Source organism: Felis catus, chromosome C1, assembly GCF_018350175.1.
Source record: "Felis catus isolate Fca126 chromosome C1, F.catus_Fca126_mat1.0, whole genome shotgun sequence".
In the NCBI taxonomy this organism is placed as follows: Eukaryota; Metazoa; Chordata; class Mammalia; order Carnivora; family Felidae; genus Felis; species Felis catus.
The window spans coordinates 105,580,079-105,592,154 of NC_058375.1; the positions used below are offsets into that span (position 1 = coordinate 105,580,079).

The 12,076-nt window shown below is 42.1% G+C and overlaps 1 protein-coding gene across 8 annotated transcripts in view; it reads left to right on the forward strand.

The window, feature by feature from the left end:
- Positions 1 to 12,076, forward strand: part of SETDB1 (SET domain bifurcated histone lysine methyltransferase 1) — a 34,597-nt gene that overhangs the window by 12,706 nt on the left and 9,815 nt on the right. For 5 of the 8 annotated variants that reach the window (XM_045033483.1, XM_045033482.1, XM_006935100.5 and 2 more), the window contains 11 exons: positions 3,632 to 3,666; positions 4,327 to 4,426; positions 5,495 to 5,620; positions 5,788 to 5,989; positions 6,483 to 6,556; positions 7,747 to 7,937; positions 8,650 to 8,779; positions 9,428 to 9,602; positions 9,686 to 9,844; positions 10,459 to 11,085; positions 11,524 to 11,640. In XM_045033483.1, the coding sequence (XP_044889418.1) occupies positions 3,632 to 3,666; positions 4,327 to 4,426; positions 5,495 to 5,620; positions 5,788 to 5,989; positions 6,483 to 6,556; positions 7,747 to 7,937; positions 8,650 to 8,779; positions 9,428 to 9,602; positions 9,686 to 9,844; positions 10,459 to 11,085; positions 11,524 to 11,640 (1,936 nt within the window). Of the gene's footprint in view, positions 1 to 3,631; positions 3,667 to 4,326; positions 4,427 to 5,494; positions 5,665 to 5,787; positions 5,990 to 6,482; positions 6,557 to 7,746; positions 7,938 to 8,649; positions 8,780 to 9,427; positions 9,603 to 9,685; positions 9,845 to 10,458; positions 11,086 to 11,523; positions 11,641 to 12,076 lie in introns of those variants that run through there. The other 3 variants (XM_045033485.1, XM_045033486.1, XM_045033488.1) reach the window with 2 other exon arrangements.

A 12,076-nucleotide genomic window follows, 5' to 3' on the forward strand; every position in this document is an offset into this window, starting at 1 on the left:
GGTGCATGTGTCCCTTCGAAACAGCATACCTGTATCCCATGGATAAATGCCTAGTAGTGCAATTGCTGGGTCGTAGGGTAGTTCTGTTTTTAGTTTTTTTGAGGAACCTCCATACTGTTTTCCAGAGTGGCTACACCAGCTTGCATTCCCAGGTCTGTCATTTTTTCTTATCTCAGTTCTGTATTATGTATAACTGGACTTTATTAGTTTCTATATCTGTTAACTCCAGTCACCTTACTTTGTTGTTCTTCATGTTTGTCTTGGTTCTTTTTTTTTTTTTTCAACGTTTATTTATTTTTGGGACAGAGAGAGACAGAGCATGAACGGGGGAGGGGCAGAGAGAGAGGGAGACACAGAATCGGAAGCAGGCTCCAGGCTCTGAGCCATCAGCCCAGAGCCTGACGCGGGGCTCGAACTCCCGGACCGCGAGATCGTGACCTGGCTGAAGTCGGATGCTTAACCGACTGCGCCACCCAGGCGCCCCTGTCTTGGTTCTTTTTATCTTTTGTGCTTATATATGTATTTGAGAGTCAGCGTGTCATATTCTCCACTCCCTCCCTCCCTGACAAAAAAAACCCACAAAAACCAAAACAAAAACTATTGACATTATTAAAAGATCAATTTAGGAATAGCTGATAATTTCATGCTATTCAGTTGTTCTACATAAAAATAATTTATTTAGTCCTTAATATTTTTCAGCAAAATTGATGGTTGCACATCAGTATGAATGTGCTTAAAACTACTGAACTGTACACTTAAAAATGGTTAAGGTGGTGTATATTTTATGTTATGTGTATCTTACCACAATAAAAAAAGGGATAAAAAGAACCAGATTTATAGGTACTAAGAGGAAATACTTTCCTAGATATTTGAGGTATAAGGATAAAAAGCAACATAAAAACTGATGTTGAAAGTGAGTAAAAGAATAGGGGAAAGAGTACATATTTACATTTATCTTTGGCTGCAACAGAAACTGATAATATTGGTTGTTTCTGAGGAGAGGAACTAGAAGCAGGAGTATGAGGGACGTGTATTTTTACTGTGTGTCCTTTTAATAATGTTTGAATTTTTTTACCACATGAATACTTTTACTTTTAAGGTGCGCTTAAATACAAAGGCCCTACAAGATTAAGAACTGTCCTTCCTGAAAGAAAGAAATGTAGGATGTGTTTTGAAGCCTTTTACAGTTGTGAGAGGTGTAAGATAACAGATCCTTAATCATATACTATATTCATAGCTCTTTGAGGAATGCACAGGGATGTCTGTATTCTCTCCGAAGTTGAGTTCATATCCAACAAATGACTATGTGTTCCAACTTTTAAAACTTAATATATCTTTAGCAGTCTCCTGTTACTGAAGATTCATTATGAACCTCATCTGGAGATGTTACAGTTTATTTATTTTGTTAAGTGGACATTGTTCTTAGAACATTTACATTGCTTTCTATTTTTAATTTTAGTTTTTTCTTTTTTTGCTGCCTTTTTCTCCTAGTTTTATTTAAATATAATTGACATATAACATTGTATTAGTTTAAGGTGTAAAACAGTGATTTGATATATGTGTATATTGTGAAATGATTACCACCATTGCTTTCCATTTTTATCTATTTATTTATTTTAAGTTTATTCATTTTGAGAGAGAGCGCATGCCTGTGTGGGAGCATGGAGGGGGAAGGCAGGCAGAAAGAGGCAAGAGAGAGAATCCCAAGCCGACTCCACACTGTCAGCCCAGAGCCCATGGGGCTCAAACCTGTGAACCGCGAGATCATGGATCATGACCTGAGCTGAAGTCTGGGGTCAGACACTTAAACAACTGAGCCACCTAGGCACCCCTGCTTTCCATTTAAACAGATGTTATAAATCTCTAAATCGGCACTGTCCAATACAGTAGCCGCTATACACATGTGACTGTTTATGCAAAATGTGAAGGGTCTGGTATTTTCCAGAATATACCAAGAACCATTAGGGTGCCCAGATGGCTCAGTTAGTTAAGTGTCCAACTCTTGATTTGGACATCAAGTTTGTGGGATCCAGCCTTACATTGGGCTCTGGGCTGACAGCACAGAGCCTGCTTGGGATTCTCTCTCTCTCTCTCTCTCTCTCTCTCTCTCTCTCTCTCTCTCTCTCTCTTCAATAATAAAATAAATAAGCTTAAAATAAATAAAATAGACTTTAAAAAATAAACTTAAAAAATAAATAAACTTAAAAAAAACCTGTTAACTCAAGAATGAAAAAAGGCAACCCAGTTAAAAAATGGGCAAGACATTTGAATAGTTATTTCTTCAAATAAGATTCGTAAATGACCAATAAATATATGGAAAGATGCTTGATGTCATTAATCATTAAGGAAATGCAAGTCAGAACCATTTTATACTAATTAAGATGGCTGTAATCAAAAAGACAGTAACAAGTGTTGATGTGGAGAAACTGGAATCCTCTATATCGCTTGTGGGATTAAAAAATGGTACAGCCACTTTGGAAATCTTTCAGTTCCTCAAAAGGTTAAACATGGAATTACTGTATGGCCCTGCAGTTCCACTCCTAGCCATATACCCAAGAGAAATGATAACTTGTGCCCATATAAAAATGGCTATAGAAATATTCAAATCAGCATTGTTCATAATAGCTAAAAAGTGGAGACAACCCAAATGTCCATCAGTTGGTGAATGGATAAACAAAATACGGCATATTCATATAATGGAATATTATTCAGCCATAAAAAGGAATTTCATGTGATGAGCCACATATATGATTTCGCTCATATGAAATGTCCAGAATAGACAAATCCATAGAGACAGAAAGTAGATTAGTGGTTACTGGCAGTTAGCGGGAAGGTTGAATGGGGAATTACTGCTAATGGGTGTTTTCATCACCCCAGAAAGAAACCTCATACTCATTAGTTGATTTTGTTCCGGGGTGATGAAAATTTTCTGGAATTAGGTGGTAGCGATAGTTGTACAACAACTTTGTGAATATACTAAAAACCACTGAATTAAACATTTATGGTATGTGAATTATATCTGAATTTTTAAAATTTTTAAATAAAATTCAAAATTTACTTTCTCTGTTGGACTAGCTACATTTAATGTGCTTAGTAGCCAAATGTTAGCAGATTTAACAGTACAATATAGAACATTATCACAGCGGAAAGTTCTATTGGACAGCACTACTCAAGAATAAACATACTTTTGCTTCATTCATTGACCACATCTCATTTGTCAGATCATTCAGATAATCCATAAGCAAATTGTTGTTATAAAAATTTAAATATAATGGCACCTGGTTGGCTCATTCAGTAGAGTGTGCAACTCTTGATCTCCTGGTCATGAGTTCAAGCCCCACATTGAGCATGGAGCCTACTTTAAAAAAGAAAAATAATGCAGTGAAAAACCAAACTCCTGTAAACTACCACCTATCCCAGTACTTTATCCCCAGGTAAGCACTGTCACCTATTTGCTGTGTATCTTTCTGGACTATTTAGTACTTTTAATGTATATGTTTATATATTTAGTTGTCATGTGTTATTAGTAATGCTTCTGTGATAATGTTTTTAAGTAGCTCAGTTTGTTGATTTCTTGGAAATTCTTATGTTGTAAGTCTTTTATGCTCATTTGAGTTTTTCTCATCCATAGGTGATGCTGGGAGCAGAACACCCAAAGACCAGAAGGTGAGTTGGGATGGGGAAGGTAAAGGTGAGAGGTAAGAATATGAAAATGTGAGAAACTTCTGGCCTGACCATTCAGTTGCTTCAGCATCAACATAATCATCCACTCTGTAATCAGTCCTGTGGGTTCCAGTCCTTTAGTAGATGTTCTAAGGATGCAAAAGAGGTTACTTAGAAATGCATGCACAAGTGCTATATGAATGTAGAATTTGGTGGCGACCAGCTAGGTGAGATTAACCAAGGAAGGCTCCCTGAAGCTGATCTCTGAACCAGATTTATAAGAAAGGGCAGTTTCGCCTGATAAAGTAACCATGACCTTCCAAATATAGCTCATTTTTTTTTTTTTTGAAAGACAAGTTCTTATTCTCAAGTCTAAGCCATGCTATTTTTTTAATTAAAAAGATATTTTATTTTGAGAGAGAAGGAGTGAGAGCGCGCATGCACGCGCGCGCGCACACACGCACACACACACACACACACACACACACACACACGGATGGGGGAGGGGCAGAGACAGAGGAGAGAGGCAGGGCTCCATCTCAGGAACTGCGAGATCATGTCCTAAGCCAAAATCAGGAGTCCGATGCTTTACCAACTGAGCCACCCAAGTGCCTTTAACCCATGCTATTTTAAAACTTGTTTCCCTCATCATCTTTCTTACAGCTCCGTGAGGCTATGGCTGCCTTAAGAAAGTCAGCTCAAGATGTCCAGAAGTTCATGGATGCTGTCAACAAAAAGAGCAGCTCCCAAGATCTACATAAAGGTTAGGGTCAGGAGGTTCCCCAGTATAGGTGGGGGAGTGAATTCCTACAGAGATTACATGGATAACTGGCTTTGGTTTAGCATCTCAGAATCCTCCTTCACCTCTTTTGGGTTCTTTAAAATACTTTTTTCTTTTTTAATTTTATTTATTTTAGAGTGTGCAAGCTGGGGAAAGGGGCATAGGCGGGCAGAGAGAGAATGTTAAGCGGGATCCATGCTCAGCACAGAGCCTGATGCGGGGGTTGATCCCAGGACCTTGGGATCATGACCTGAGCTGAAATCAGCACTTGGACGCTCAACCAGCTGAGCCTCCCTGGCGCCCCTCTGTTGGGTTCTTTAGACACCAGAGGTTTTCCTTGTCTGCTTAAGTCTTTTGTCTGCTGATTTTCCGATGTGCGTATTATCCAAATACCATTTTAGCTCTGTGGTCAGGACTACTTCTAGATAGAGATTAGAAGAGAGTAACTCAGGGGTGCCTGGGTGGCTCATTCAGTTAAGCGTCCGACTTCAGCTCAGGTCATGATCTCGCAGTTCATAAGTTAAAGCCCTGCATCGGGCTCTGCTGACAGCTCAGAGCCTGGAGCCTGCTTCAGATTCTGTTTCTCCCTCTCTGTCTCTGTCCCTCCCCCGCTCACACTCTGTCTCTCTGTCTCTCTCTCAAAAATAAATAAAAACTTAAAAAAAAAAAAAAAGCAACTCAAACTCTTGTAAAGAGGTCTGAAGAAAGCTTTGTTGAATGGGGCTGTTATTAGATCCCCTGCAGAAAAATGTTTTGTAAATGCTACTTAGCATTTAATGAGTATAATTAATATTGTTAATAAAGAGCTAGAGACACTTGATGTGAGATGTTCTTGTTAATGCGAATTTCAATTTTTGCAAGTTTTTCCTATTGGCATAAATAGTTGAGTCATCTGTAGTTTTTTGTGTCTGCCTGAGAGAGCCCCAGAAGTGATAAGGATCATTGATTACTCCCTTTTCCATGGTTACTATATTATACCCTCTTTACTTTTCCATTCATGTTCCCAGTCTATGCCATATCTCTTTAGAACAACTTTGCTCTATTCCGTAGGAACCTTGAGTCAGATGTCTGGAGAACTGAGCAAAGATGGTGACCTAATAGTCAGCATGCGCATCCTGGGCAAGAAGAGAACTAAGACATGGCACAAAGGCACCCTTATTGCCATCCAGACGGTCGGTATGTTCAAGCTAGAAGAAGAGCTAATGAAAGGCAACCTGCAGGTCTCCATTGCCGATCATTTCTTTTCCCCACAGCCTTGCCTTTTGTCTCCCATGTAGTAGTCCTATTTACATGGAAACCAATGGTTTTTAAAATTTTTTTGTGTATCTTTTCTTTTTACTCAGGACCAGGAAAGAAGTACAAGGTGAAATTTGACAACAAAGGGAAGAGTCTACTGTCAGGGAACCATATTGCCTATGATTACCACCCTCCTGCTGACAAGCTGTTTGTGGGCAGTCGAGTGGTGGCCAAGTACAAGGATGGGAATCAGGTCTGGCTCTATGCTGGCATTGTAGCTGAGACACCAAACGTCAAAAACAAGCTCAGGTACCTGGACAGAGGATTGTAAAGAGAGTGAAGTCCAGTAGAGTGACTATTCGATCATAGATCTCACAATTAGCTTTTGTGTTTAGTCCCCAGTGGCCAGAAACCCTTGCTCTTTCTATGCCACAGGAGTCATGTGGGTGATTCTTCCTTCTTTTTTTCTTTTTTTTCTCAAGGAGAAAACTTGGAGGAAAACTAGGAGAGGCATCAAGATTGTTAGGATAATAGGAAGGAAGGGGAGACTAAATGGTTGTAGCAGAATACGAACCTGGTAGTGGAACAAGAATAAATAACTGTTGGAAAAGTGGAGATAAGTTGGTTAGATTGAGAGGCTTCCTAACCCTTGGAAGGAACGATAATAGGAAGAAAGTAGTAGACTGGAACATCTTCACAAGAGTGTGTCCTATTTGTGATCAAGAGTGGAAACTATGATTTCTGTAGGTCGTGCTAAAAAATATCAGAACCCCTGATCTTTCTACCATCACCTTCCTTACAGGTTTCTCATTTTCTTTGATGATGGGTACGCTTCCTATGTCACACAATCTGAACTGTATCCCATTTGCCGGCCACGTGAGTGTCCCTCCCTTCTTTCTGAGTTCCATCCATTTCCATCTCTACCTTGTATTTCTTAAGATAATCAGTTAAAAAGCCCTGATATTTTTGGTGCTTCTGTCTCAAAGAGTGTAAGTTTGATTAATATCCTTTGGGAGATCATTTCTATTTGTCCATCTCTAGTGCTGCTGAGGCCTTTATAGCCAAAGAGTGGCACACTAAGAGATCATGACGGACTTTCAGTGGATGCTCGTATTGTAGCATGTTTTCGTTTCATTTCTAAATGGAATAAGTGTTACTTCTTTCCTAGTCTTATGCTTCATCTAACATTTGTATATATCTGTATAAATCTGCTTTCTGTAGAAGCTGTGTTAGATGGAAGCTTCATGCTGTCCTCTACACTCGTGTCTCTGGCTTGGGAACAGACTGTTACAGAGCACTTATTTTTAATTACAGAAGAGTCAACTAACACTGCTGTGTTTCCGCATAACATGGCAGTAAATGCATTCAGGGTCCATAGAAGTAGCCTGATAGAATGAGAAGGAAGGACAAATATTTTTTTTTATCAATTTCATGATGCCGCCTGAGCTTTTTTTTTGATTTACCTCTAGACTTAAATAAAGTTAGCAAGAATTTCCACTTGAATTTTCCTTTTTTTTTTTAAATTTTTATTTATTTTGAGAGAGAGAGAGTGGGGAAGGGGCAGAGAGAGAGGGAGAGAGTTCCAAGCAGTTTCAACACTGTCCGCACAGAGTCCGATGCAGGGGATCAAACTCATGAACCATGAGACCCTGACCTGAGCCAAAACCAAGAATCAGATGCTTAACCAACTGAGCCACCCGGGCGCCCCTCCACTTGAATTTTCCTAAACCAAACATCCATTTTTATGAAATGAGTGACTCATCTCTATTTGCATATTGCCTGCTTAGTATTTACCTGATCTGTGTATGCACTTACACATTAGGTTCAGGACTTTCAGGTAGTCTTGGTTTTGCTTCCTTAAGGTTATGTTTTCTTCATTTATTTTTTCTCTCCCTCCCAACTGAAAAATACCCAACATCTCCTGGCCAACCATTCATTTTTTCCTATCAAGACATGCCTTGGGACACCTGGCTGACTCACTGGGTATAAAGATTACTTTAAAAAAAAAAAAAAAAAAAGACCTGCCCTACCTGCCCTCTCTGAGCCTTCATTCTTCCTTGGGACAGTGAAAAAGACATGGGAGGACATAGAAGACATCTCCTGCCGAGACTTCATAGAGGAGTACATCACAGCCTACCCCAACCGCCCTATGGTGCTACTCAAGAGTGGCCAGCTTATCAAGACTGAGTGGGAAGGCACATGGTGGAAGTCCCGGGTCGAGGAGGTGGACGGCAGCCTAGTCAGGATCCTCTTCCTGGTACTGTTGTTCCCCCGTGGTTTGGAGGAAGGGTCAGGGTGGCATGGGGGAGCATAAGAGGCAGTAATGAGGATGATTTTGTCGTCCTCCATAACTTTCTTCTTTCTTGTCCTCCTCCCTGTTCTCACCATTTCGGGTCAGATTTTGCTTCGTCCTTTTGTATTTTTCTGTGATGGTTATTGAAGATAAATTCCCTGAATTTAATTATGATGCTAATCTGCATGTTGGTTTGTTTTTTTGGGTTTTTTTTCTCTTCCTAAGGATACTCCTATTGTACATAAACACACAGCAGGCAGTTCGACTTGTTCAGGGTCAGGGTTTTAGTAGCATAGACAAAAAGGAGGCATCAAGGAATTAGGGGTTGATGACCTTTCAAGGCCCAGGTTAACTCTTGGATCTTCTGTACCTGTCCTGTTTCCCCCTCTCATACTTTTCTTAGAATTACAGTCCTTTTTGTTCCTAAGGCCTTACAATCCTTGTCACGCTTCGTAGAGTCAATATAAACACCTGTCTCTCCCGTAATTTCCTAAGGAGTGTATGATGGCTGTCATGGAGCCTGGAACATAAGTTTATTGACTAGATAGGGAATTGGGGACTCATCAGAAAGATTTCCTTCAAGGAGGCACATGGAGGCGTATTCTCCACAGATGGCAGGATAGATTCTAGCCTTTAACCCGTTTCCCTCTATCCTTCACTCCTCCCGATCCCCTAGGATGACAAAAGATGCGAATGGATCTATCGAGGCTCCACGCGGCTAGAGCCCATGTTCAGCATGAAGACCTCCTCAGCCTCCGCACTAGAGAAGAAGCAAGGGGGACCACTCAGGACACGTCCAAATATGGGTATGTCCTGAAGGACCCTGGGGGAGGAAAGAAATGGACGAAAGCAAAGGAGATTACACACAAAAGGTGTTCTTTGTTTACCAGCATGACACTAGTGATTCCCTGGAAACGGGACCTGTGCCCTGAGTTGTTTCCAGTTGTGGCGATGGGTTTGTGGTGCTGCCCCCATACGCCGTGGCTCTGATTCTTTCTAAACGACCCCATACAGATCTGAAACGACTGGCTTAGGTTAGGGGTAGAGGTGGTAGTAGTTGCCCTTGTTGTCCACACGAGGATAACTGCTTTGTATGTTATCCGTGGACTTTTTTTAAAGCCAAAAGCGCTTTTGTTTTCACATGTTCCTGGCATACTTTCTGGTTGAGTTTTCCTGATAACATGAGTTGATCAAAGAATATGTTTTTATAAGCTTTCACTAAAGTGTAACATAATTACTAACGTAAATCATTTGGGGCAGGAAGATAAAGTATTATTTGAGTCAAAGCCAGTCTATGCCAGTATTTTCACTCTTTGGTGTAAATCATGAGAACCGAGGGTCTTAACACTCAGAATGTTGCTACTTTTTCACATTATGTAAACTGAGAACATGTGTGCATGAATATATATGATGCAGCTGTCATCTTCAGTGGTCAATACCTTTTTCCTGTATAGGTGCTGTGAGGAGCAAAGGCCCTGTGGTCCAGTACACCCAGGATCTGACCAGTACTGGGACCCAGTTCAAGCCAACGGAGCCCCCACAGCCTACAGCCCCTCCTGCTCCCCCTGCCCCCCCTGCTCCCCCTGCCCCCCCTGCTCCCCCTGTGTCCCCGCAGGCAGGTGACAATGAGTGAGTGACATTTTTTCTTATTTGCTAGTTTCTTCCATATTGCATTTTCCATATCCTTTACTGTATGATGTCTGATCTCCTAGCAGCTTGGAAAGTCAGCTTGCCCAATCTCGGAAGCAGGTAGCCAAAAAGAGCACATCCTTCCGACCAGGATCTGTGGGCTCTGGTCATTCCTCCCCTACATCTCCTGCACTCAGTGAAAATGTTCCTGCTGGGAAACCTGGGAGCAACCAGACATATAGGTGAGAAACTCCCAGGCTCTCTGTGGGGAGGGGGCAGTGTGGACTAGATGGTCACTGTATGGAGACGTTACTTGGCTCCAAGGTGCTTAGTTAAGGTTATAATGGTGAGGAGTTTGAACTTGAAAGGAAAGCTTTAACCTGGAAAGTTTCCAAGAAACAGAATGTAAAATAATTGAATTAGGAACTAAGTGCCAAGAAATAAGGAATCACTAGAAAGTCATTTGTTAAAACTTGTCACTGAATGTGGCATCATCATTGGTACAATAGAAAGGGATCACTATTGCCTCTTTCTTTGAATCACAGGAATTAGTAAAGATATCTGTAGGACACACAAAAGGGGAAAAAGCATTGGTAGAAGACTAGACTCTACTTCCATAATTCACAGACCAAAAACGTGTTAGGAAAAAAGGTGCACTGTTGAGGTAGAGATATTCTCAGTCAGTGAGGAGTAACCGGGGCCCTTCATTGTCCAGGTTTGGTGAAGCGACGGGAAACCTGACAGCTTCAAGAGCACAGCTGTTTGGGAGACAAATGGGTTAGCCAGCTTCAGGGGTCCGTATGCAGCAGGGAGGTCCTGTTGCTGTCTTACCTGATCTCTTGCGTGTCATTTGCAGATCACCTTTAGGCCCAACAGCCTCTGCCCCAGCAGCGCCCCCAGCACCTCCCGTGCCCCCAGCCTTCCATGGCATGTTAGAACGGGCCCCAGCGGAACCCTCCTACCGTGCCCCCATGGAGAAGCTCTTCTATTTACCTCATGTGTGCAGCTATACGTGTCTGTCTCGAGTTAGACCTATGAGAAGTGCACAGTACCGGGGCAAGAACCCACTGCTGGTCCCGCTGCTCTATGACTTCCGGCGGATGACAGCCCGTCGCCGAGTTAACCGCAAGATGGGCTTTCACGTGATCTATAAGACACCCTGTGGCCTCTGCCTTCGGACAATGCAGGAGATTGAACGCTATCTTTTTGAGACTGGCTGTGACTTCCTCTTCCTGGAGATGTTCTGTTTGGATCCATATGTTCTTGTGGACCGCAAGTTTCAGCCCTATAAACCTTTTTACTACATTCTGGACATCACCTATGGGAAGGAAGATGTCCCCCTATCCTGTGTCAATGAGATTGACACAACCCCCCCACCCCAGGTGGCCTATAGTAAGGAACGAATCCCTGGCAAGGGTGTTTTCATTAACACAGGCCCAGAATTTCTGGTCGGCTGTGACTGCAAGGATGGGTGCCGTGACAAGTGAGTTGGGAGGGTAATTGCTGACCCTGTCCCCAACTTCATTATCTTTGCCTTTTCTCTCCATCTCTTCCTTTGTCTTATATCTGCATTCCTTCCCCCCCCACCCCTTTACTTCCTCCCTTAGCTGGAGCTCCTGCCGGGAAGGCTGGAGTCTTAACTTGGCCCGCCCCCATTGCATGACCCTGGGTACCTGTGTCCTGTGTTTGTTTCTTTCTCTGATTTTCCTTTTTCTTTTGTGTCCCTCCCATCGTGCTTTCAATTGCCATTGGTTTCATTTTATTCTCACTCTGCTGTGTTTTCTTGTCTTTTCCTTATTCATTTATATGTATGACAGAAGAAAAGGAAACTTCACTACCACCTCCCTGCGCTTCTGTAGTACTTCCTACCTCTAAAGGAAGCCTCACGGCTCTAGCCATTGTCCCCTTCTGTCTTACTCAGGTCCAAGTGTGCCTGTCATCAGCTAACTATCCAGGCCACAGCCTGTACCCCGGGCGGCCAGATCAACCCTAATTCTGGCTACCAGTACAAGAGACTAGAAGAGTGTCTGCCCACAGGGTAAGTAGGGGAAAGCAAAGCACTTCAGAGACATTTCTAAACATTGGAACCAAAAATAGAGTAACCGAAACCAGGTATTTTATCAGTTAAACCTTATTTACTGAATTTCCAACATGTTTCTTCCTCAGACTTTCCTTGAAATGAAGACATAAGATTGAATAGAATCTAGCAATTGCAGTTAAAGATGATCTTAACTTCATAGTGTGTGTATATCCTAACAGATTGCAGTTACTCTGGGAAGTGAGACTGTTCAGAGAGAAGTAAGCAGAGACCTGATTATATAGGACTTTTGTATATCAGAATAAAAATTAGAACCGGGGCGCCTGGTTGGCTCAGTCGGTTAAGCGTCCGACTTCAGCTCAGGTCATGATCTCACAGTCTGTGAGTTCGAGCCCCACGTCAGGCCCTGTGCTGACAGCCCAGAGCCTGGAGCCGG